General features: G+C 40.8%; 1 protein-coding gene across 2 annotated transcripts; it reads right to left on the bottom strand.

Moving 5' to 3' along the window:
* Positions 1 to 121: 121 nt before the first annotated feature.
* On the bottom strand, positions 122 to 18,414 carry LOC133413734 (ras-GEF domain-containing family member 1B-B-like). Of its 2 annotated transcripts, none has more exons than XM_061698469.1 (13): positions 18,353 to 18,414; positions 9,429 to 9,955; positions 9,215 to 9,337; positions 8,218 to 8,355; positions 7,846 to 8,061; positions 7,335 to 7,409; positions 4,511 to 4,603; positions 4,315 to 4,417; positions 3,154 to 3,233; positions 2,843 to 3,034; positions 1,911 to 2,034; positions 1,324 to 1,396; positions 122 to 1,217 (listed from the first exon to the last, which is right to left on the bottom strand). In XM_061698469.1, exons 2-13 carry the CDS (start codon positions 9,948 to 9,950, stop codon positions 1,184 to 1,186), a joined length of 1,773 nt encoding a protein of 590 aa, XP_061554453.1. In that variant the 5' UTR covers positions 9,951 to 9,955; positions 18,353 to 18,414; the 3' UTR covers positions 122 to 1,183. The 2 variants fall into 2 exon arrangements, with proteins under 2 accessions (XP_061554453.1, XP_061554451.1); XM_061698467.1 differs by lacking the exon at positions 18,353 to 18,414 and adding an exon at positions 17,303 to 17,554.
* Between the last annotated feature and the right edge of the window lie 8,774 nt (positions 18,415 to 27,188).

Below are 27,188 nucleotides of genomic sequence, written 5' to 3' on the forward strand. Positions count from 1 at the left end.
AAGTCTGAGACAGTACAACAGTATTACTATTTTAGACCAAACTGTCATATTATATTGTGTGACAAAAATGTTACCTGTTGTTGTTTCACTTAAAATACTTGTTTATTTGAAAAACAAAGCATTCATAGTGTATTACTTTATTTATTTGGAAGAAAAAAAATATAATTGTCTTTTCACAAAGGCTTCAGTACAAGTACCAAGAAACACGTAATACACAGTAAAGTTTGAACAAAGCACATGAAACTTTATAAAACATTTATAACATAAAATGAGCTTTTTTTTTAAAAATGTATAAACAAACTGATACAGATGTCCACTTATCACAAAAAGACACATTGAGGATGACTTGTTTCATATCTGTGTTAAAGCTGTGCTCCATTAAAGTCAACACAATTCTGTCAAAGCTTAGCTGGTGTGTGCGAATTTTTAAAAATTAAATTAAATTTAAAAGAAAAAAAAAAAAAAGAAAGAGGCAAACCAGCATGGTCGCTACATTAAGAAATAAACATTCAATATAGTTGCTGATACAAAATACAACTTAATACTGTAGGAATAAAGAGGCATAAAGTCCAGTAAGAAAACAGATGAAGATGAAGTGCATCGTTTAGCTTGTATGACATGACACAACTGGTTCACCAAAACACAAGTCAAAGTGCCAGAAAGGAGTTCATGTTCGAGCCATATTTCATTGTTGCCGTTAGAAATGAAGCACTCAACAAGACGAAAAGGCAGAATGTCCACTTCCCGGCCTCCATTGTGTTGCAATAAAAACAGTTTGGTCCTTGAGTGTTTCCTCCTTTCGCAGTATGTGGCTGGAGTGTTATCATAAGCGATTGCTGGACACATTTCTTTCCACAACGATAGAAATAAGCGAGGTCCGCCCAACTTTTCCAACAAAGTGCCTCAGACAAAAGTGATGATCCAATTGAAAAAAAGACGAGGTCATGGAAACACGCAGGAACGAATTCCTCAGCATCAGAGAGCTCTAGTCACATATACTGTAACTACGATCAGGTTATAGTATTAAAGTCTGTATGCTAAACTGCTGATTTGAGAAAATGCAGAATTAGCTGTTCCAGGTCTGGCCTAGGGAATGTATACTCTGTATGCATGTATGGCCATGTAGCTTTAACATGCTATTTGACATGTTTATTTACACCCTGCAGAGTGGACAAAATTGTCCTCATGATCGATTCTCTCGATGCAACAGGGAGGATCTATGGGGGGGGGGGGAAGAAAAAAAAAAAGTAGAACTTTAATATGAAGGTCAAAGGGTGGAGTTTTGAGTGTTGTGTGTAATAGTTTCTATCCACGTGGACTCACCGGAGAGATCGACGACTGTCCTTCTCCATGTTGTTCTCCGGCCCTTCGCTCTCGTAAGAGGCAAGATGTAACTCTGAACAAACAAATCAGCACACAACATTCGATCATTGTCTCGTGGAGAGAAAAAATTACTCCACACAGACACTCAACTTCAGTCAGACTCATAATCCTTACACACAAGGGCTCCTCAGTTTACAACAAAGTACCACTCCTATGAAGGCGACGCAAGCTTTGTATGCAAGTCGGAATGTTACCTACGCTAACACAGCAGTAAAGTCAAAAACATGGTAAAAATGTATTAAAAAACACAATTCCAGGCCACAAATGTGAAATAATCCACTGAAACACACAGTAGGTGCGGTGGTAACTGAGCATGCTTTCACCGGGATGTAAACCAAGAAACCCCTGTAGAGACAGTATTGACTAACATCTCTTTGTTAACCAATGAGGTGCTCGGGTAGAAATCTTAATCATAAACTCGATTTGATAAAGTGAATAATGGAACAAATTAAATTCTGGGTACCACTGTACTTGTCGGTCAAGTGTATAAAGACGCATAAAACAAGAAGTTTAACAGGTGGACTGACCGTCTTCGGCAAAGACCGGCGTGGTGACAAGATATTGGAGGATTCTGCGATCTCTGTCGAACGGGCAGATCACCTGACGCCACACCAGGAACTCGCTCACCTGCTTCGCCAGCTCCCAAAGTTTCTGGAAACAGATTTACTGTGAGGGTAATGTCCTGAGAAGAGCACTTTAATTCGCCACAAGGGGGCGGTATTACATTACTGTGTACTGCATGTGACTTTAGGGAAGCCTGCTATTGCATTGCCATTATTTAGTCTCAGGCTATTGTCACAATTGCAATTTTTGACTCTCAAGTGGAACAACTTGGGTATCTGTCACAGAAGTGAAAATGGAAAAAACAAGGACTGACATCTTCAGATCGGAATCTGGCTTCTTCCAAATATGGATACAAATCTGATAAATATCAGATATCTGCCACAGATTAGATTTATGCCACCAATGCGATGCCCCGTTCTGTGATGAATACATAATAACACCCAAATAACACAAATATTCACATTAAAAAACAACACCTGTAAATCTAAACTGCAGCGAAAGCATAGACCATTAAATTTGATGTAAATAAAAGTGTGCCTATTATTAAATATTCAAAATAATTAAAGACGGAGGCCATTGGAGTAATGTGACAGTTTGCTTCATTTAAATCAATGCCCGGGCCAACTAAACCGAATGTAATTGTAAACGTTTAAAATTTGTATTGCTTATGTACAGTATTAAAATGTGTTTCGTCAGTATACTTGGGAGTAAAACACTTGTCACTGTTCAGTGGTGACACTTGTGGAGTTCTGTGTCCTGTCAGTGTATACGCCACCATATTACAAGGCACTTGAAATGCATATGGAAATAGAATTAATCATGCACTTGGGCTTAGAATGTAAAATCGAGCCTCAGTGTGTCAAACAAGCATAGCGGTCTTGAGTTGTGAGCCAACCTCAAAGTTGATGTGTCCGTTGGGCAGCCTGCTGGCACAGCCTTCATTCAGGAAGTAAATGTCTTTAATGAGCAGGCTGAAGAAAGGAATCACAATCTTCTCCTGGACGCTGTGTGCAGTCTCGGATCTCTGGGTGGCGCCGCGGAGCGCAGTGCGATAGTTGCTGAAGTTGCTGGATGGGTCCATCTGGTGCTGAATTAGGACAGACGCACGAGATATGAGACATTTGACAAACGACCACAAGCGTTTTAATGTAAGTGCACAGTGGGATGGCCCGGGATGACATTTAGTGAGTGTGTGGGTTTTCTCACCTCGAGAATTTCAAACTTGTCAGTGTTGACTTTACTCCAAGTCTTTTTCAGTCTGGCAACAGGACTCATGTTCATCCCAGCTGAAATGCCACAAAAAGAGCTGATTTAGTACAGAGAGTCCATTTCTCTTTTTCTTTAGGGTAACAGGGCTACACAACCATGTCCAATTGTATAAAAATTGGACAATAAAAAACAATAAAGTACCAAAATCTCCTTTCACAAAGCCTGCCATTTCACAGCTCTAAATTATAAATCACGCAAAGACGGACCAGAGGGAAAGACCTTCTGTTGATAAGCCTTTGGCGCACAGGCCGCCATAGCAACCAAGTGATAGCTGCAAACTCTGTCACGCCAACGGTGGCTATTTAAAAAACCCACCCCGAGGTGGCGTTGTGCCTGCTTTGTTTGGCTCAGTGGAAACAAGAAATCAGCACAACAGAGGGCTCAACATGGATGCTGTTTAAAAGGCTAATTAGATCGAGCGCGGGTATGAATGCAATGTCACAGTTAGACGTGATCGCCATGGCCGTAGCTGTTGCAACATTAGCCTTCAGGTTAATTGCCAGTAACCATGCAAAATCAATACACTCCAAATTAATTGCTTATTGTTTATCGGGGACAAAAACAAATATGACAGTACTGGACAGTTAGATATAGTACATTAGTATTTAAAAAAATGTGTGATCCATCAGCAATGAACGGGCCCTCGCACCCCCTTTTCATGGTGAATCCTAGATTGATCATCAGATTTTGACGCCCTGTTTGACCAAAATTCGATGGCGTACGCAAAAAAAGCTTTGCAATTCAGCGTTGCCCATCTGTCTAGGATACCTGCTTTCGAGCGGGGCTCACTCGGGCAACTTCCCGAGAGTTCCTCGAACTGCAAGCACGAGAACTCACCCAAAATGTGTGCTTCAAACAAAAATGGTCAACTTCCTGTTAAATTTTTAGGCCTGGGTCATTGAAACCTTTTCATGCGTCTTGTTATGACAGACATGTCCACAACATTAGAAACTGTCGGAGGCTCATATTTTACTCGAGTGATTTTTGGAGGGTTGTGTTGGGGACCCTTGCCATATGTACATTTTCACCAGAATACACTCACTTGTAAATTTGTCGGAAGAATAATAAAGACGATTCCATGAGGGCTTAACTACTCACTGATGATGGCCATGAGGGAGTTAAAGTTGCCAATGTTAAAACACTCCTGCGCCACATCGATGAAGAACTCGATGATGCGTGCTCTGTGTTTCTTCTTCACCGGCTAGAAGAGAACACAAGAGTCAACCCAGAAATATACTCCCAAGTGCCTGACATAGACCTCTGTGAAATCTTCACAAGCGGACAATGAACGCACCATACAGATTTCAGTGGCCACAAGGTAACTCAGTCTGTTGAACCAGTTCACGTACGCCTCCAGATTGCTGGTCTTGCGCTTTCTGAAGAAACCCTGAAAAACACAAGTTGAGAGAGAACGTGGTCAAAACACAAGATGAGATGATTGGTTAAGTGTAAAAATTATTGACTAATCAATCAATTTTCTATAGCGCTTATGCATATGCAGACTATCACCAGCTGACTTCGGGCAAAAGGCAGATGACAGCCTGGAATGGTCGGCAGTTAAATGCAGGGCACATTTTGACTAGACGGGCAACCATTCACACTCACATTCCTACTGTTACTGAGTGGGAAGTGAACCCACACTGCCTTCACAGAAAGTCAGGCAAATGAGTCAGCAGTAAATGTATCCCACCAGGTAACCCCCATGCATTAATGATACTAAAGATCTAATACAAAAGTTGATCGCTCCAATTGTAAAGTTGATTCTAATTACACTTATCATTTCAATTAATTAAATCTATGAGGAAAAAGGGAGAAAGCGATACGGTTTTGAGGTCTCAACTACTGTTACAAATGCAAAAAAATAAAACTGTAACCTGTGATCAGTACACAAAAAAAGAAAAATCTCAAAAAGACAACTTTTAATGCAATGCAACTATTCCCTGCTTTGCCCGGCAAGGTTCATAAAATTTGAAGGAACAAGTGCACATCCATCTATTGAGCCTTTGAGAAATATTTCTTATCTGTCAGTTTTCTGAGCAATTACAATTATTGGCTTAGCTAAATTAAATGTCATGATTTTTTTTGCATCTTCCATCCATTGATCCATTTTCTGAGCCGCTTCTCCTCACTAGGGTCCCGGAGCCTATCTCAGCTATCATCGGGCATGAAGCGGGGTACACCCTGAACTGGTTGCCAGCCAATCGCAGGGCACATAGAAACAAACAACCAGTCTCACTCACATTCACACCTACGCGCAATTTTGAATTGTCAATTAACCTACCATGCATGTTTTTGGGATGAGGGAGGAAACCGGAGTGCCCGGAGAAAACCCACGCAGGCACGGGGAGAACATGCAAACTCCACACAGGCGGGGCCGGGGATTGAACCCGGGTCCTCAGAACTGTGAGGCAGACGCTCTAACCAGTCGGCCACCGTGCCGCCTTTTTTCATCTTGTCTATGGTAATTATATAATGACAAAGGAAGGCTGTCTGCCTATCTGTCACTTCCTGCTGGCCAGGATCTTGAGAACCCTCACTCCCACGCAAGCCCTGCTACACAATAAAATCTGTGACGTGTCCGCTCTTTTTTTCATTTCCCCGTCTCATCTACATCTGCCTTCGCATCACCTGGCTTACATGGGGTGTTTGTGTGGGGAATCTGTTTGCAAAAGGTGCTTCCATTATTTAAAAAAAAAAAAAAAAAAGTAGTTATGTCCAGAAGAACAGCAATAGTGACAAACAAAAAACAAAGCTCAAAATCCAATCCAATTTTAATATTTAAGTTTTTGACTGGAATATAAGACTGTTCCAAAAATATCAGTGTCTGCATTGTTCTTTACAAACAAAATGTTCTGTATAAACTGAAAAATGCTTTGAGTCACTGAACTAATATTTAGTTGTTAACCAGTTTCAGTGTTGCATGGAGTCAACTGACTTCTTCAACACCTGTATACCACTGTACCATTGGACTACTTTCCACTTTTCCTCTGCATTTCTTGGTTTGACCTGAGAAACAGCATTTTTGATGGCAACCCACTAGTTTATGGGGCAATAGGGGGATTGGGCTTGCCACTCCATAACATTAATCTGTGTATTTAAAACATTAATCTTGGTATTTAACTAAAATGCAGACAAAGACATTGCTATTTTTCAAAAGCCTAATCCCACATTCCTTTTTATTCACTTTTGGTAAAGGGACAACATACTAAATATGTATCTGATACATGTATATTCTTCATGTTTAGATCTGCAAAACAATGTGTAGTGTTTCCAATACATCTGCATGAATGGAAAGTTATGACAAGGATGTAGAGCCTTTTAAACACACTGCTATTATTCTAAACACATTCATTCATTTTCTACGATTTATCCATTTCACAGTCGCAGTTGAGCTGTAGCCAATCCCAACTGACCTTTTGCCTCGGGCGTGGTACACCCTAGATTGGACTCTGGTCACAGAGTATCATGAACACAAGTGTATGTATATACATTATTAAAAAAATAAATAAATAATTAAAAGGTGCAGTAAAAATATACTTGACTTGGCCTTGATGACATAATCCCAGACATGCTTACACAACAGTGGTGGTGACACGCTGCTATATCTCAAGACTTTTTCCCATACTAACCCTTGCAGAAAATGGTCTTATATAACTGGCGACGGCCCAACACACAATCACAGCGCTTTGGTCCGCTACAGTGCTGATTGCAAGGCACCCTTCAGTTGACTCATAGCGCCACTCGCACGTCACACGCTCGCAGATTGGCTGTTTCCCATTGTGTTTGATGCACTTTCAAAAGCTACTTCAAATAAAAATTACAAATTAAAGTTGAGAAAATTTCACACTCAACAGCCAGGGGAATGCTTCATGTGGTTTCTAAAGCTCTCTAAATTAGACACAAAGACAAAAATAGCAAAGGAAAAACATTAAAATCAACTGTTGGCTTTATTTGACGCTGTTAATTACAAACCACATTGCAGTAAGTCGTTCCTTTTAAGAGAGTAAGTAGCGTTCACATCTATAAAATAAAACACTCAAGTGTGGTTGTAATCTTTTCTGTTTTGAGTCCAATTGTCGCACACAGTAATACATGATAACAGTCAGTGTGTACGCTACCTTGTGGTTCTCTAGGGGGTCCTTCAAGGCGAAGGTCTGGATAAACTCCTCAGGTCCGATAAAACTCAGCCTGTCCTGTGAAGCGAAGGCACAGAAAATATTAACAACAATAATACCAGGAGAGAGATGCTGATGAATAGAAATCTTGATAACTTTAAATGAAAGGATTACCACAAAAAAAGTGCACACATCTGACAAAGCCCTGGAAAATGGTTTTAACGGCCACAAAAAACAACTCAGACAGAAAGCTTTTTGTTTTTACAGAAAATGTAAACAAACATTCCACTCATTTTCACGTGTGAAACTGAAGTGAAACAGCCAAATAAAATAAAAGCTGTTTAAGATTCGCATGAAGCATTAAAAAAATTTTTGTACACATAACCAAATATATTGTATATTTACTTAAGTGCTGTTAACATATAACTACATATAGACTTAACAGAAAATTATAAATGTTTAAAAACACTTATAAATCCCCAAATACACACACCACGAACCAAGAAGTGCTTACCAGTTCAATGTGTGTCAGCTGTTGAGCAAGGATGAAGGGGTCATCGCACACGCTCAGAACGTCGCTTCTTGGCACCGATTCCCTTTTGCTCTTTAGGGAGACGGGGCGCTCGGTCGCCACTGCACTTAACGCAGCTACCGCTTCCTCGTATTGGCCGAGGGCAGACAGGCGTTTTATTAGGCGCTGGGTCATCTGCTGCATGGCCCGCCAAGAGTACTGGTGCAAACAAAATTTAAATTATAATCCAATAAAAAAACAAATAATAATAAAAATATAAACATAATTCAATGCATCAAAATCAATGCATTTCCAAAAATCTATCACCTCGATCAAATTAAAGTGTTTCAACTACGGAGAAAATGTGACACCAACCTCGTCCCCTCTGGCCACGTGATGCGTCATGTCCTTGAGACAACGCATCATCCGCTCGTCCCTGAAGTCGTACGGGAAGGTCTCGGTCCACTCGGTCAGCAGCTGTACCAGCTTTGGCGCCACTTCACGGAAACGGATCTGGGCAAACATAACAGGACAAATAGTGGCATCATAAAGGGCTTTGCTCATGGAGGTTTGTTTAGCAAAATCACAATAATTGCTTCTTATCTACATTGTTCTACTTTTGTCTGTTTAATAAGTCATCTGGTCAAACTTTGTACACCAAGAACCACCTAACAAAAATACTTCTCTCCAAGTACCACTATCATGACCAAGATTAAAATACAATAGCACAGAAGGCCCAAGTGTTTATCAAAAATGAGACCGAGGTTTTGTTCCTAAAAAGTATTATCTAATCGTAAGACACAGTAACATTAGGAACAGTTTGAACATAAACACTGCGCTTAAATATTGTAAAAAAAAAACTTACTTAAATAATGATTGTATTGTAATGTTTTGCACATAAAGGTTAAATAAAAATTATATCTAAATAAATGTTTAAAAACAATCAGTTTTTCAAACTTAAATGCAAATATATTGCACTGAAAAGTTAAAAACAACTGAAATGTACTTAGGCAGTGATTCTATCACATACCACCGTATTCCTGCAAGTATATCAGCTTTCCCTTCAGATTTCATAACAAGTAGGTAATTATGAGGAGAAAATCGAGACCAGAGGATCATCATTATTTCAGTATACAGTATATACTCTTTGGTTAGTGTTGTGCTGTGAGATTTTGTAAAATATGTGCCTTGGCTCAATAAAGGTTGGGAAACTGGCTTGCAAGATTTTCATGTATCCAGTGTGTTTGTATGTGTGCATGCGTGCCTGTGGGAACATAAATCTGTTGACATGGTAACAATGTGGGAACGCCTAAACATTTGGAGACCGGCGTCAAATAGTGTATATAAGACCGTGTGTAAATAATCCACCCACCTTATCCAGCAGGGTGTCTCCCGACCGCTGCTGCTCCACACACAGGTGACAAACTCTGGTCATGAGCTCGTAGGGGTGCAGGAAGAGGCGTGAGCTCAGCAGGAAGGTGAAAACGTACGACCTCTGATCATATGAAGGACACAGAAGAGAAGTATGAGTGAGGACTGAAATATACAGACTGACTATTAAAAACAAGAGAGGCCATGTGACTTACATCAGGGTAGTAGTCCACGGTAGGGACCAAGTGTTGAATAAGTGCCTCGAGAGATGCTGAAACCAAACTGTTGTCGTGGTAACACATTTCCCCATAGCTGGCGGTGACCCCGTGTATGTTAAGTCGACTTTTGGCCGCGGCGCTGCTCCGACAGGACTGTTCGCTGCCGCTGCTGGTGCTGGTTTGACGGTGCACTCGTGCGGGACAGGTCGTGCTGTGCTGGCGCGGGCTGTGAGGCTGCGTGTTGGAGTACAGGTTGTCCGAAACGGCACTCCTGCTGCTGTAATGACGTTCTTTAGTGCTCACGGAGTCCACGGGAACACCGCAATACACGCTGTGAGCGTGCGGTATGTCATATGGGTTCTCTGCCAGAGAGTACGCGCCATTGTAGACACTTTCCTTGGTGGTCTTTGCAGAGGCGCAGTGGCGGTATGGGCTGTGTGGCTGCTGGTAGTTGTTATTGTTGCCACTGTAAAGGCCACAGTTGCTGAACTTTCCGGCGTATGGGGTTGTGGGAGGCATGGCCACTTGGGGAGAGACCACAATAAAGAAAGTATTATTTTCTAAAGCTTTCATTCTTTTTCATCACTTTTTTTGTCACATTTTTTGGGTTGTTTTGTTGTGTTTTACTATTATCGGTCGTTCCCTTGTTTACAATGGTATGTTAATAAGGTTATTTTAAATATTGCCTGTGAAGGGGGTTCTTGGTTTACAACAGTCCTGAAATAAAAGGTTTCAAGGTTATGAATGGTGCACAATACAGTGAGTAAACTTCTGCATATATGCACTTTCACATTCACAGATTTCTTTTAACCTATCATCTGTTATTTGCTGAATCCTCACCTATTTGCTGTTGTCCAACTTAGGCCAAAGCCCAGTATTTTAGATAAGTATTTCTTTGGTGCCATTTTGTGGCATTTTGGTGTCAAGGGACTAGGTTGACATTAATTGAGGAGCTTTATGAAGAGCTGTGCTGCCACCTTGTGGCACCTATAGGCAGTTGTAAACCTTTTTTCAATTAGGAATTTTCACTTTTGGCCACAGGGCTCCATCGCTATTCGCCTTGAGTCGCGGGGGTTCACTGTAAACTCGTTTGCAAACCGGCGCAAGACTTACTTACTATTTTTCCTTTTTTTTTTTGTTTTTCTAGAAGTGCTTTCCATATGAATAGTTACTGTTGCTTTACTACCTCATTAGCATTAGGTTAGTGATAGACTACAGCGAATTCCGACTTGCGTACCAATTATGGTTATGCTGCCACCATGGGAACGGAACACTGTCATCAAACTAGGACTCTCTGTATAGCTAAAGGTTTTACAGTGGAGATGGTTTAAACCTGTAAAGGATTTGTTTGATTTCCAATACTTCCAATCGGCAAAGATTTGCCAAGAAATCTAAACAGCTTTTATTTGTTGGAAGAGACTGGGTAAACAAAACTACTCACTGTCTCTTTGGCTTTGCTTTTTCATGGTATCTACCAATAATAATTAAAAAAAAAAGGTGTGCTGAATATGAGGTTCTGTTATATGTAACTACTACCATATACTGGGAAGGCATAACACACAAAATCCCTCTATCAAACTCTTGTGCAACCTGTTGACTATACCGTGCTTGGAATGTGGTCAATCTTTAAGCAGCATTCGCAGGTTGTGCAAATAACATGAAAGCTGATCACCCAAAGTAGAGACTCAGAAGTGTGTCAAAGTAATTACGCTTAAGTCACATAATTGTAGCCCTCCTCTGTGCATTCCTTTAAGGCTTTGAACTTTGTGAAGACACCCCATGTGGAAATTCACTCTGCTTTACAACATGTTTTTATCCTACATATACCCCCCTTTGTGCTGTAAATGCACTTTTTTTTTTTAGCTTGGTTCAACCTGAAAGGAAAACAAACAGGCAGACGCATGGTCTCGGGACAGCAGTGATTTTATTGTCTTAATGGTTAAGATAATTGGATCTGAGAAAGGTAAGCTGATCCTAAATCACCACCCAGGCATGCTTTAACTTTGGAGCCATCCTCATCCTGTCTTAGTACCATATGCCAGTGTAAATCAAGCTGGCTTACACGCACACGCACAGACAAAATGCATACCTCACACACTGATGTGCATATACAACGTGTCAGAAAACAAAAGCCCACAGGAATCCAGCAGGCTTTTGTTTGTCCATCATACGGCCGACAGAGGAGGGCCTGCTTCAGCCAGCATCACGCACACACACACAAACACTCTCTCTGTCAGACACACACATAGGCGCACACTTGGCGCCGTGCCACTGCCAGCCAGTCCAGCGGCAGTTTGTCTACTGAACTCTGGGAGCTACAGTCGTCCTCCTAACCGAGTTAAATGATTATTGTGGCTTTAACTTGCTCAAACTTACAATATGTCATCTGGAAAGGCCCATGAAGGCGGTCAACTCCACATGAGAATCAAACATTATATACTTTCTTATTCTTCAAAGGGCTGACCATCTTTGTAAGGGGGGGGGGGGGGGGGGGGGGGGAGCATCCAAAACATTTGGCTCTTTGGGCTGAATTCCTTAAAAGTTGACCCCTGTGAAATTTAGTACTTCCATAATGCAGCTTGAAATCTTACACTAAATTGTAGGTTGGACAACTTAATTATGACATTGGGAGCATAATTTAAAGTTAGCATTCTCTATGATTCCAAGCTCCAAAAGACTACAGCCTTTGAAAAGTAATTTGATGTGGGGATAGAAGCACAATAAATGCCTAAACTAAAAACCACAAGTATACAGCCTCTCTGCTTCGTCAATGACTATGTTAATTTAGTTTATACGTTTTAAGTTCATTTACCCTTTAATCTGGAATCATTTATTTTCATGACACTACAGACAATAACTTTTCTGCAGGCCAAAATTTAAGTAGCACTCTCAGTTCATCAAAAGGTTAAAAGTGAAGTTAAGGAGGAACTGCAGGCTGTCATCTCCTAATGGATCTAAACAAGCGTGTGTGTACTGTGAAGTGTTTCAAAGAAACAGCAGCAGCAACACAACACGATGTTCTGGTTTCAACGTGATGAAGCCATTTGCGGAGCAAAAACGAGAACGTTTTTCTTTGTGTTGTAGAAAAGCTGCACATTAAGACTACGAACCCTAATGGATTGATTGATTAGGTGATTGTTGGAAAAATGGGGTGCACCACTTGGATAGTTGCACCAGTAAAGGAGCTGCGGAGTCAGTCTCAAGTAGTTTGCGGTCTTAAAAAGAACAATATGACATTCAATATGGGAGTTGAGCTGCATCCATGCTAGAGGTTACTCCTCCTCTTGGTTGGCAGCATTATTGTGCTCTGTACGACACAGGAGTTCCGAAAATTTGGAGATTCCACCATCCATTCAAAGCTAATATTTACAGTCAAATGCCAATTCCTGGTCAAAACAATAACGAAAGATACCCATTCACAGTGACTTTCAAAAAGCTTAAATATGTTTGCGATGGTCCCAAGACGACAAACGTAGTTTCAAGGTTACAAACGCACACAAGAACTAGTTTCCAAACCAGCCCGCTCAGTTACAGCTGTGCTTCAAATTTATGGAATAACTGCAGTTATGACTTCATCAATGCGTTAGCTGAGCTTAGGTTATTGATAGACTACGGCACGGTCCGAACAAAGTTGCATGAAATCGCCGCACTTGTAATGGAATGCGGACGTAAAGGAGGACCCCAGTGCACTCCACAAACACAAAGCTACTTAAGTGCTACGTCAATCATTGGCTAACACGCAGAACCATGGCTTCCATTTTCACAGACTCGTTTGGTGTTTTACACGAAAACTGCGATGCTGTTGTTTTTAAAAACTTTCAACCTGTTTCCAAATATTTTAAGGTTTTAGACGCAGAACCATGGCTTCCATTTTCACAGACTCGTTTGGTGTTTTACACGAAAACTGTGATGCTGTCGTTTTTAAAAACGTTCGACCCATTTTTCAAATGTTTTAAGATTTCAGATATCTTTTTTTTTTTTGAAAGTCCAAAATTACATTTTTTTTAAATTCATTTTTTATCAGTTTTTAATTGTTCTGTGTAAATACCCCTTATGCTCTGTGAATGACTGAAATGTGGCCCAGCGCAGATTCTGACTTTGCAGTGCACTGCAGATAGTTTCAAAAAAATAATCCCTGTACCTTCAGCACGCTACTTTGTCCAAATTACATTATGAGATTTAAGAAAAAAGAAAAAAGGTACACCGGACTATGTAGAAGGGTGGGGGTCTGGAGGATGAAGGGGGGTGGTCTTCCGACAATAGCGGTATTATCTGTCCTGTCATGGTGTTAACAATCGCACAAAGACCCACGGGAAGAGATCAGAGCAGATCACACACACAGCAGCTTTCACATACTCGCCACCATCAGGCTGTGTGACGCCGCTGTGCCGTTTGTAGGCTCCTTCATCAGTTCCACATCACTCACAAGTAGTATAGATTATTATCCTCGCATAAATATCATCTGCACTGACCTTGCAGACTGTAAAGCCACAGTTGTATTTGCAAAAGGGCCATAAACAAATGAGCATTTGTGTTGGTGATGATGAAATATGAAACTCATTTACAGATCTTAGCAGATATGACAAGTACACACTCTTAGGGGCGAAGGTCAGCTACAATTATGATGTTAAGTATGAGCAGCTGGCTCAGGCGTTCAATTGTAAATTGCCCTCAATGAAAGCCAGTTAAGCCCTTCGAACATCTCCATGACCCAGTAACAGTCTGCTGTTGCATAAGATGGATGGACTTTGGACAACCTCCGAGGTTTTCATTAGTTTTTTTCCATATTAGTTAACAGGATTACACAAAAAAAGACATATAGGAGAGGATTTTTATTTATTTTTTTAAATATTGTGTTTGGTGACACTCAAATATGCAAATTATCTGTTGTTTAACCATTTGAAGGGTCCACCCAATTAAGTCAATCCCACAGAGCAGCATTGTTGCAGAGTGTCCCTTAATGTACAAACTTTGTTGTGAATGTGGATGATCCCAATATGAAGGACAAGATAGAATGTTTTACTTCTCATAGTGTGATGAAACATTGCCTTTGTTCTACACTTAACCTCATTTACTTTGGCTATAATAAGGTATAACAGTCACGTAAAGGAGAGGCTTGTTTTTCTCAAGGCAAAACATGTTGTAGTCAGCTCTATTAGTAACAACAAACGAGGTTAAAGTCCAAGTACATTGCACACTCGTGGTTTCCTCAAAGCGGCAAACCTTTTAAAAACTGACTGTGGAGACAAGCACAAATCACTTGCTTGCATCAACCTTGCCTGCCAAAAAAAAAACTAAGGAATGAGGGGGAAAGTCCACCTTTCTCTTTAAAACCGACTCACCTACTCTTAGCACTGACTGCTCACTTCTGCTTGCTCTATTATGATTCTTATTGTGGTGGTGATATGCAGGGTTGTTGTTGTTTTTTTAACTGATCTGCAACATTCTAAGACATGGTCGGAATATTTTGCACCTCTCGCATAGCTGAATAATGTAACATTAAAAACACCTCAGTTGTCCCCTTTTTCTCGGCTAACCACTTTCAAATGCTTAACCTTGGTTATGAGTTAATGCATTAGAAAAAAAAAATATTTATTTTAATTCCAGAGTACATGTGGACATGAGTCGGAGATGGTGGATGCATTTTTAGTCGCAATTAAAAGTTGTATTTCAACATATTGAAACAAACAAATTAATTTGGGGTGGTACGATATATCAATAACATGGTAAAATATCTTATTATCCTGTTACCTTTCACAGTATTAATACTGAATTCACCAACATCAGATAATGATGCTGTTGCTGTCAGACATCTGAATATGTGCAGTTGCACACTTAATGACAAGATTTTGAATGACGTTTTTGTCCGATGAAAAACATTCGATTGGTTTTGTTTATAAAAAAAAAAAAAAAAAAAGACTAAAGAGTCACTCCACTGTCAAGAATGGAGCCAGTTGCGTTACTTTGTCTTAATAAACCAACTGCTGGCATTAACCTGGTGGACTTTCCTAAATAAAAGTTATGTGGTTGTCTTAAATAAACAATGTGGAGTTCTCTTTGTTTTCTCTGTAGTTTGACACTAAACTTAAACTGGGAGTGGCAATAAACAGCTTGAAACAAGTGCTGGCCCTCTATTTTGAAGAACTGTTCACTATCTGCCAAACCATCTAGTGTTCATATCTCAAACTTGTGTTTGCAAGTCAAAGCAAACATTTGGCCAAGCGACAGCTTGTATCTAAAAAAAAAACATAAATTGGGTCACTTGTAAGTCGAGGTACCACTGTATCGGTATTTGATTTGCTTATTTCATCAATTACTACGAATGCATAATGTGTAAGAAGACTTTATACGGGTATTCCTTTCTTTAGTGACATATACGGATAATTTCCCAATACACTGATTATTGAATGATCACTACCATATTGTCACTGGCCAACTATCACAACAATATGGTAACAGGAGTTACTCTACGATTCCCACCCTTACCATCCATATCACCAATCCAACGACAGCTGGCATGGGGCTAAGGTGGGGTATTAACTTACTTTTTTGTGTTTGGGTGGTTTTACTGATGCTGAGACAAGTTTCTGCAGTAGATCACAAGCCTCATTTCTGATACCTTATTTCTCTTTCTTCTTGTCTTTTCAAGCACGAGAACCTGCCTCAGTCTCTATACACCCCCAATCTTATTTATTTATTTTGGGGGATGGGGGGCCTCTCACTTCCGTACCAACGGCACCAGAGTTCCAATGTCGTCATCACCTTAACGGACAACACAAAAGTGGAACTGAAAACTGCAGATGCCCCCCCCCCCTCCCTACACACACACACACACACACACACACATAATTCACACATACGTGCGTGCTCTATCCATACTCACACACCCCTGAATGATCTAGTAGGCTAGTACAGTATTAACCTCGAGTCGGAGGGGATAAAGACACATTATCTCCTCTCCTACGAGGATATAATAAACCTAAGCTTTCCACATTGGCTTTTCCCCTCTCACTCCCATGAAAAGAATGACAGCCCCAACTACATACTCAAAAGCGAGTGAAGATGTGTCACTTTAAAAGGTGAGACAAGATTATTTTTAGACCAGGTGGAGCACCAAGGGATGCTTTCTGGCTACCTTTATGTAAATTATTAAGTGTTGGGGTGTAATTTTAGGGGCTTACGTGGCATCTGTCAGGGAGGCTAAGACGAAAAGTAAAAATAAATAAATAATACAAATAAATTTTAAAAAAGGACTAAGAACGAGAGAGGTAAAGCCTTTTAAGCATTTTATTTATTTATTTTTTTAGGACTGCAACTTGGCCTGGAGTACACACACTTTTTATTCTCCCCATTTCTTTTCCCTGCAGGCACACACAATCTGTTATTCTCTCTCTCGCTCACATACACGGGCACCATGCCTGGTCCACATTATGGTCTCGTGAGTCAGAACACAGTAAAGTCAGAGCTGCGTGTGAAGAGGAGGGGGGGGGGGGGGGGGGGGGGGGGGCATGCTGTGCAACCACAGTCCCATCACAGGTGCTGCAAGAGCAATGTTTGTTTGTGTGGGACTACAAGCCTAATTATAGCCTCTTCGGCGTGGTAAACAAATAACACATTGGCCAAGTGTATAAAACAGCATGTGCCTTGTAACAAAGGTTGATCATTTGGAGTTAAAATTACATAACGAAGTTGAGTTGTATTCACTTCACAGTCTGGGCGCTTGAATGAAAGGAAGACTTTAAAGAACCTAACGAGGACTGTAAACAGTCATTAAGTATTCTTAGCAGCACACATTAAAATGTATTTTGGAATTTAAAACGCAAACTTAATGTGCTCGTGTCATTATCGAAGCACGCTTAACACTTGCCTACCTTGTGATGCGATGCAGCTGAACGTCCGAAAAACAAAGAGCAGTTCGAGGGCAAAACTAGCCAAAGCGTTCGTACTTTTTTTTTTCAGACACTCTTATCACATGCGGATAAAGCTGCACGGCCCGTTCTGTACTGATAAGTCTTTCAGTAGGTTATCCGCGCTGCTATGAGCTCCATTGTGTGCCTCGTCTTCTCTGCTGTTATTTGAGTCGCCTTCAAGCAGTGGCCACTCGTAATGTTTCTCGCTACCAGGTCTATTCAAATGACTCCCACAGAGCCGCGAAACCTGACCAATCATTGTTAAGAAGGCGGGCTGCCGAGGCGGCGAGTGGACCAATCGCTGCGGAATGTGGGGAAAATCGAAATCTAGCTAAGTGCTGATTGGCTTGTTGGCCGCCAAGTCCATTTTCTTTACCCACAGCAATGTTTTTGTTGGGAGGGCTGCCTGGGAAAATGAAATGTGCAAGGTTTCCGGATGCAATGAGCGCTTGTGTGTGGTTGTTTGAGGTAAAAGCGTGTTCAAATCAAATGTTGGTGAAAATGTTGTACTCTGAAGACATTTAGTTGTAAACAGAATGTTTAAGTACTACCTAGTGCAGTCTTACCACAATAGTATGAGAATCATAAGGATAACTCACAGATTTTCAGTTTTTCATAAACAGGACATACTTTGGAAGCCCCTTTACGCCAGTTAAAAAAAAAAAAAATCATAGGCGAGGTTAAGGGGCGGGGGAGTCATAATTATGAGGCCCAGTAAACACAATGATAACCGGCCTGTCCCGATTTTGCCCAATTCTAGGCCAAGAAAAAGAAGGTTCCAGACTATTTTATGTCTTATAATGTTATCCTACAAGATTATCCTATACTCTGATGTGTCTTCATGGTGAATTTGTCCCAATATTAGGGTCTAAAACAGGTTGGAGCTCAAATAAATTGATAAAAAATAATTTGGTGTGTGGGCACAGTTCGACTAATCCTGAGTCACGTCATGAATTGTGACGTGAAACAAGAACAAGGAAGCGACCGTAAATAATAACAAACTTGTCCTACCTGATGTCGTATGTTGGATAATTGGGTTCTTTATTTGACGGCATCGCCTTTCTACAACACTCCCACCTCCAGTTCCTTCGCCAACGTCATTGTTTGGTTATGTGATATTTCTGTCTTGTCTTCTGTCTTTAAAACCAATAAAAAGAGAATTTAAAGAAATAAACTGGTTTTATAAATTGTGATTAAGGCAAAAGTCACACACACGCACCCGTATTTGTGTGATGTGCCCTTAAGGGGATTGGCCTAGTAGGTGACAGCAAGGTGCTCTGACGACTACACGGATCAGTGGGAGGTAGCGTTTGCTACATGCTTCGTGTGATTGTTCTTGTACTTGCGTGTTTGATTGTTTGTCCTGTTCAATGAACAACTGAAAGAGCATCTGCGACGGTTGCTTTTGTTTTTGTTTTCTTTACTCACGTGGCAGCCTGTCTGAAGCTTGCCCGTAACTCAAAATCTGCCTTGAAACACAAAGCAAAACATTGGCGGCTCATACCTGAAAAAACTAGTAAGTTAGGGCACTCATAACTCAAGGTGCCACCATACTGTATAATGAAAAAAATGACTTTTTAATTCCAAGCATACAAACAATTGGATCTCGGGAATGCCTGCCAATACATTAAAATTGAAATTAAACAACCACGTAAATCTTTTGTTACAGTATATGCTTATTTCCAAAATGTGTCAATGAATAAGCCATCCTCCACTTCCGCTCCACTGTTACCTAAGGTTAATTTACATAATAACTGCCCCCAGACCTAGTTTCTCCACTCGCGAGGATCCAGAGCCACTTTCAAGCAACCTTCATCATCTGCTTTGTTTGGTGATGTGTCCGTGCACCACATACATACAGTCTAGTGTATGAACTGTTGCCTCCACGAGTAACAATGTGTTAAAATGCATTTTATTGTCTTTTTTTCCAGACTCCGGGATCCGCGGTTGCAAGCAGAAGCTAGACGCCGGTCTAAGCACGCACTCGCCAGCCTTCCAAGCGATGCTGGAAAGGAGACAGCCCAACGCCCGTCAGAATGTGCACACTCGCCGTCAAGATCCAGCCCATTGTTACACACACACTTGTCGGTAAGATCACAAGAACCAGCCCGCCAATCCAGAATGCACATACTTGCTGGTGAGATTCAGCCCACTGTTACACATTCTCTCGTCGGCTTGATCCAGCTGCTGTTACGTATACACTTCCCAGCGAGATGACGAGAGGCAGTCCACGAAGCCTCTCTCTAGTCGTAAATCTCGAGAACAGGCAAATTCCATAGAGGGAGGCCAGAACGGAGAAGATGAGAGACAGACCGAGATTTGAATCCTCTCAACTGTGAGGCTGACATACTACCGCTTCTCCGCCACCGTGTTGCCCCAGAATACTTTATTTACTGTAAATGTTGTGCATTGTTGTCACACTGCTGATGTATAGAAATGCAGAAATTAAGTCTAGAAAATACACCAACAAACACAATTGTCCGAGCTCCTTAGTTTACTTGAGTTTAAACAACAGACAGTGATGGTAAAAATTAAATTTGCAGGACTTTTCTTTATGCGAACTGGATGCAATGGTAGAAACACTGTTATACCGGCTTTTACAAATATCCAGTGGGGCTTTAATAGGATTTTGTTGCCATGCAAACTGATAGCCAAAGTACAGTCAATCCAATAATACTCCGTATTGGAATGCCAACAGGACATTGGTTTTCACATATTCCAAAAACAGGAATATGTTCAGTAATTATGGCTGACTCGCACAGAGCTCGTCCGCCAGCAGGTAAAACGTGCTTAGCAGGAGTGTTGTTCTGTTTCGATGACACTGAATAGTATAAAACACATCTAAAATGAAATATTCATAACATCTTTACCACAGCTGCCGCCAGATTTCTAATGTTGCCTAAATTGGGATCATTAAACAAGGTAGGTCTACGGTCGTCCTGCCACCCAACTCAGCCCAGTTCTGTCCTTTCCATTGCATAAACATCAACTTACATAAACAGACGGTTCTAGGTATTATGGCCGAGCCCTGCAGTTGTGGGATGCATTCATGTTTTTGATCGCTGACGCCTCTTCCATTGTGACACATGGTTCTTCAGGCAATAATAGATGATCTCTGACTCAACCGGGCTGCAGGGGGGATTCTCATTACAATGAACTAACACCTACACCACTCACTCCACTGGCTTCTTTTCTACCCGCTTTCACTGTGTGTGGATTGGGAACACGTCGCATTTAAAATACACCCCTCTTCCGGTTCAGTTTTCACCTTGAGGGTTTTGACTTGTTGACTGTGACGCCAGTGATCTTCTCTCTAGGGAGAGGTTCCTGTAAGAGTGGTGTGTGAAATCAAGGACATCATCAGCCTAATAGCATACTTTCGGAAAACAAAACAAAAAAAAAACACCTCAAATTCAACAAAGAGGAGTAAAGTCGCCTCGATTTAAGATTTGCGAATGACCATGACCTGGATGACTGAGAATCTACATGGACTTAAAGAAAAAACACAATTAGAACTTTGGTGTTTTTTTATCGTTGTTGATGTTGTGACAATAAGTTAAAAATGACTTGGCCAATTACAGTATGCTATTAGGCTAAGAATATTTGCATAAATAAGATTAAAATTTGGTGTCACGATATTTAAAAGAACATTTGCTGAGTTTCATAATTATTTCACATTACTTTGTTACAGCATACCACGCAAACACGGGGAGAACAGGCAAACTCCACACATGAAGGCCGTAGCTGAGATACGATCCTTGAACCTTGGAACTGTGGGGCAGACATTCTAACCACTTAATCACAGTGCTGCGTACAGCACTGTGATTAAAAGACAGTTTTGTTTTGTTTTTTTGTTTGATTATTTTATTTGCAAAGTGACCATTAAAAGAAATCCCAGATTTGCATCAATTTCATTCAAATCCAAAAGAGGGCTTTTTGGTTAAAATGTTTATGTTTTGCACTGTTTTGCATTTCTGGTAATCATTGACAAAACAAATGATGTCAGCTGCCTGCCACCCCTGTGCCGTCGTGTGGGATAACAATGACAGCTGGGTGAGATCATTACGAAGTGGGAAGGGGGTTGATGGGAACGGCAGGTACCCTCACAATTTCGGGGAAGGGGGGTCGGAAGTAGAGTGCGGATTTACCGTGGAATTCTTTTCTTGTAAAGAATCTGTTCACTATAGCGGCACTTTCGTGTTTATTTTCATGGTCGACCTGCAGCGGGTGACAAGTGAGGGGATAGTCCCGATCAGAGGGGTTGAGTGGGGGTTGTTTAGGTGGCGGAGGAAGGGGGAGAGGAAGACGGGTGACTCACTGGCTTCCAGTAAGAGCCGTCTCAGCTACTGGAAGCCCCCTGACCCTTTTGCTTTGAGACAATACATGGCCAGTCATCTGTGTTTTCCACTTTGGAGCACAGAAGTATCAGGGAGGTCGTAACTATATGAAGCCGCCAATTATGGAGGCAGAAGCTGCTTTTCTTGGACTAATGGATTTTATTGCACACGTCCACATGGAAACTACTAGGTTTATCAATTCAAAACAATTTCCATGGATGTGTCGCAAGCTTTTAGTATTTCTGCATTATCTTGACGTGTTTTGGGCTGCAGAAAAGTGGTTTAAAGATAGATTTTACAGAAACATGAATCATACGTGCGCACTCATCACTCCTCTCTTCCCCAGAAATAGCCTCAAACACATGCACAGTGGGCACCATTCACTGATTTGTCCGCCTGTTCTGTTCTTTATTGGAACTGACCCATCTCTCTGTGTGACCCCCTGGCCTACAAAGTGAGTTTCTATAGCAACTTCAAGACTGCAAAGTGGATCACCTTCACCCAGTGAAGACGATTCATGGAAAAATGACTATCAGTGCAACAACGATAGTCTTTCCCTTACTTTTTGAGGGGTGTTTAATAAATAAAAGCAGGAAATACAGATTTGTTTGGTGACAATTCATTTCTAAAGCAGGGTACACACATACTAATAATAAAGCAGAATTTGGAAATGTTTCCTGAAATTGTCCAATTGACAATAGGCCCAATTGTCGGGTGTCTCGAAAAGATTATACTAAGCGATTATCCTGTGGTGGTGATGGTGATGGTGGAGGTGGCGGGCGTTTGGGGGGGGTTGCAATTTGCTCTCCTCTATCTGCATAGAAAATGGTCGGTACGGACAATCACAAATGTTAAACCTGTTCAGTATTTACATGAGAAACCTTTATATGTGGTGAACACTGAGTTCAGCCAAGCCACGGACGAGTGATTGTGACGTCAAACAGAACATTAGCCAAACGGGAAGTGACCAGAAGCTAGCGCTGCTGCCGCATTTCAGTATTAGAGTAGTAACTGCTGAGTTTTATAATAACGTGTCTAATAACGTGTCTCCCAAGTCATTCACAACAATAAAAATGACAAGGAACAGCAATTGCAATGTAGTTGCCAGATAAGCTAATAATTAGTCTAACTTCATCTACTGTATTTCTTCTTCTAGAGGTCTGGCTGCCCCCTGGCACCATGCTGCCTCTCACAGGTGATCATTGGTACTACATCAGACTTCTGATTCAGGTCAGGAGACTCAGTGGAAAGATCTTTGTGTGTGTGGTGTTTTGTGTTGGTTATCTCGAGATTACCACACACTATCAGAGCAATAAGCACACACCTGCCAATTTTTCCTCGTGTGCAGTGTCTCTGAAAATTTGGCTATGATGTTAAAAACCAGAATATGTGTACCTGGCTTAAGGCTGGAGCGTCTCTGGCTCTCGACCACCGTCAAACAACATAAACATTCAAAAGTATTTTGTCAAACTGGAACACTGCTTAAGGTGTGTCCCTTGAGCATCACCAATTATTTTGTTTCCTGTTCTGTACTTGCATATGGGGACAATTTTCACTGCTAAAACAGACCTCCAGGACAACATATAGTACAGTATAAATTCATATGAACACACCTCTGAATCAATAACTTTATCAATCTGGGATTAGGCTAAATCCTTTACCATTCTCCTGAATTTTAATTCCAAAACATGTTAGACAATTCTGTGATTCCAACTTGGTTCGAACAGTTTGTAGAAGGCCATTTTCTGTTCCAGCATGCCTGTGCCCCAGTGTAGAAAGCAAGGCCCATAATGGAACGATTGGTAAAGTTCGGTTTTGAAGAATTTGCGCAGAAACCTGAACTCAACCCTGGGTGTTATGGCCAGATGTCAAAACTTGTTTCTATAATATCGTGCAGAGTATGTAGGCCTATAAATGGCCATCTCTGCAACAACTCATCACAGTATACTTACAGTAGGTGAAATATCAGGGTGTGGTTGTCATGGTTATGATGAAAACAAATGGGAAAGAACATTAAGGCAAACAATATATAATATAAAAGCGCGAAAATGCAGTCACACTGCAAACAAACTTCAGCTGAAAACTCAGTTCAGAAACATTCTTTTCATTTTCCCTGGATGTCCGTTCCAAATAGGAATCAAACAACAGGCACAGAGTCAATGTTGACTAATGCCATTCATCCGCTCTCCCACTATATATTACTTCAATTCAAGTTTACTGAATAGTTCATTTTCTCACCATACTGACATAGGAGAGTCTGGATTCTGGAGTTTTTCAAAAGCAGGGTCAGGTTTGACTTGACGCACTTAGGCTTGGAACAAACTGTTAAGAATGTTCATTTCGAGAACAAATCGCTTGTTCCTGCTCTCTGGATAATGATGGATCACCCTCTTCTTCCTCCTCCAGTTTATACCTCTCCACCTCGTTGTGTGGGACTACACTCATGTTTGCTATTGATGGATGACAGGGAGGGACAGGGGGCCCGTTTCCTGCATGTGCCCTTAACTTCCATGTCACACACGCAGATATCCTCTGAGGATGGAAGGCGGTTGGCACACACACATACAAACTTTCACATGCATGACCTACATTGGCAAACATTCAAAACACACCGTACCTTATATCCTCTTTGGAAAGAAAACCTTAGAGTTCCTCTTTTCCTAACTGCACAAAAACATTCTATATCCTGGAGAGAAAATTACGAGTTTTGAACAAATGCCACCACATTCATTATTGGCCTGGTCTAAGTGAAAATCTGGTACTGTATATCTGTGCAGCAATGCACATTTAGACATGTGCAAATGACTTTTGACGCTACAAGTGGATCGCTTGTGAATTGTCTTTCCATTTCATATGAATTGTTTTCCAGTTATAGAGGGCATGCCTTGAAATGGAGCTGAACATAGACTGAATAGAAAGACTGAATAGAAATTCAACTCTCATCAACCATTTCAATTCATATTCACTTTGTTGTTTTTGTTCGTTCACCAAAGTGCAAACAAGGCAAGACTTTCATTGTGGGTTTGTTTGTCAGCTTTTTCCTCTCTCATAATCACAAAATCAGCACATTTTTGTCTAACTAGCTGGATATAACAGGTTGATAGGCACTTGGCTGATTTGTTTGTGGTGACAAGTGACATGAAGTCCTGATGTTCAAAGTTCACCAGTAAAAAGGCAAAACACTTGCAACAAACCACAGCGAACTGATTGACTCACACATAACATTAAAGACCTCGATGAGGGCATTCTACGGTGCTATTTTTGTTCATACTGTATGTGAAATTGGCACATCCATTTTTGTATACCAGTTATCCTCACTAGATTTGCGCACTGTCCATGACACTGTTGTTTTTCAAGGCAAAAAGAAGCACTGGTCCTTCTGTGCACTGTCTAAATTCCCCACAAAGTGTTAAAAGGCAACAGAGGTCAGAGGTAGGATGTGAGCTGGCCACATGCTTAGTAAAAACACAAGCCACAGTCCATCTGGGAGTGAGCGTAGCCTGCAAGTGTTTTGATTTAGTTCTGTAATTTCACTGGAGCTCGAGTGGTTTTTACTGTAAACCACTCCTACACTGTCTGCAGATGTGGTACTTCACCAAGATGGACTGGGAGGGACGTGTATATACACATAGCAGTATACAGTCTGTGGGGGTGTGTGTTTACCAGCTATGTATGCAAGGGCATAACTTGTTTTTTATTTTGTTTTCTTGAGTCCCCACTCTCTGTCAAACGTCATCCTTAAAATGTCAGTTGCGTCTTGGGATTGAGGGTACCAATCTGTTCTGGATTCAGTTCAGTGTAAATTTTGTGGTTTGGACATAGCTGTGGTGGTTAACGTTTGGGGAAAGGGCCAAGGAATGTAGTACACACAATTCAACACACAGAAATAATGAGAGAATGCGATGGAGAACAAATGATTGTTAGTAAGTACGGGTATTTTATTAAATCACAAATGTTTGACTGTGGGCAAGTTTCATGCTTTCACGTCAATCCATTTCCATTGCTAATCTTGTTCAAGGTTGTGGGTAAGATGGAGTCTATCCCAGCTGATATTGTCTGAGGGGCTGGGTACGCCATTCAATCATGTGGAGTTCAACCTTGGTTTGGTCAGACCATAGCACATTTTCCCACATGTGTTTGGAAGATTTTGTTACAGTCCACTGTAACCAAGGCTGAATTTTCTGGCCATAATTCTAAAAGGTATGTCTGGTGCGCATCATCAAAAGAACACCACACCTACAGTAAAGCATGGTGGTGGCAGCATCATGCAATGGGGCTGTTTTTCTTCAGCTGGAACTGGGGCCTTCGACAAGGTGGGGGGGATTATGAATAGTTCAAAATAGCATTCAGTGTTAGCACAAAACTTTCAGGCCTCTGCTAGAAAGCAAGAAAATGTCAGGAGTTCTCCAAGTTACAAACCACATTGATGGTGGATGAACTTTTGCATTTATTTACCATGGTCTTGTTTTTTTTTTTTTTTATAAATCCCCAAAACTTGGTATTTGAACAAGGGCGTGTAAACATTTTATATGCACTGATTAGTTTGGTTATTTCTTTTTAAACACAGAATTGAAAAGTTATGTTTTGAGGTTGTTGTTTTTTTTACAAGAAAGTAACTAACAGTTATTAGGTGAACATGTACTTAAATGATTGGTTTCTCGAAACTATTTTTGGGGTACTGTATCTGTTAGTAAGCAAAAAACAAATAAATAAATAAATAAAATCTACCATGTCCGAATTCTTTCTGATTTAGGGGCATCATAATAATACCAAGTGTTTAATAGTAGATAATCAGTACAGGATTTTCTTTTTTTTTTTCAAGCACATCATCATTGTCACCCAGCTTCATTGTATTATAACAAACAGCAGCTGCACTCACATTCTTATCATTCCTCTTCATAATAAGATGAATACAACTTCTAAATGCTTTTCAGTGACATCACATAAACATCCCTTACTAAAAGAGAAGAATGCAAAGGACTCCATATGCATCCTGTACTTTCCATTCATACTGACATATGTGTAAAAAACAAACTTGTTTTCAGCCAGAAGCTGTATTGTTTCTGCCCACATGTTGTTGCCCAGCTGAAGCATTCAGTGCTTAGTCAAGAGGCGAGCCCCTTAAAATTGTTTATGTTGGCCGTTTAGCTGCAGGTGCACAATCAAATCAACCCCTGGGATGGAAATGGAGGGGAGGAGTTTGAATGTGACACAAACAGGAAACAAGCTTTGTGTTCCCTCCTGTTCAGTGGTGATTCCAATCTTAGCATGCACTTTTCAAGGCTTTTTCAACACAATGTCTCTGGCCAAGAGCTTGCAGAACATCCATCAGGGGGGGGTGTTAATTTCCTAAAGTTATTACTCCTTTTTTATGAATCTCAAATGGTCTGAAACAGAAATAATTGGTGCTTTATTGTAAGTATTGACGTATTGAAAACATTGAACATCTGTCTTCCTTGGCTCAAATGGCTCATTTTTACTGCAGTGTGGATTCAAACTAAAAAAGTAAT

Source organism: Phycodurus eques, chromosome 15, assembly GCF_024500275.1.
Source record: "Phycodurus eques isolate BA_2022a chromosome 15, UOR_Pequ_1.1, whole genome shotgun sequence".
NCBI lineage: Eukaryota > Metazoa > Chordata > Actinopteri > Syngnathiformes > Syngnathidae > Phycodurus > Phycodurus eques.

Coding starts and splice junctions, on each gene's coding strand:
- LOC133413734 (XM_061698469.1), bottom strand. CDS start 9,950: ATGCCTCCCACAACCCCATACGCCGGAAAGTTCAGCAACTGTGGCCTT. Junction 3,234..4,314: donor CTCCCTCATGGCCATCATCA/GTGAGTAGTTAA, acceptor GTGGCATTTCAG/CTGGGATGAACATGAGTCCT. Junction 3,035..3,153: donor ACAAGTTTGAAATTCTCGAG/GTGAGAAAACCC, acceptor GTCCTAATTCAG/CACCAGATGGACCCATCCAG.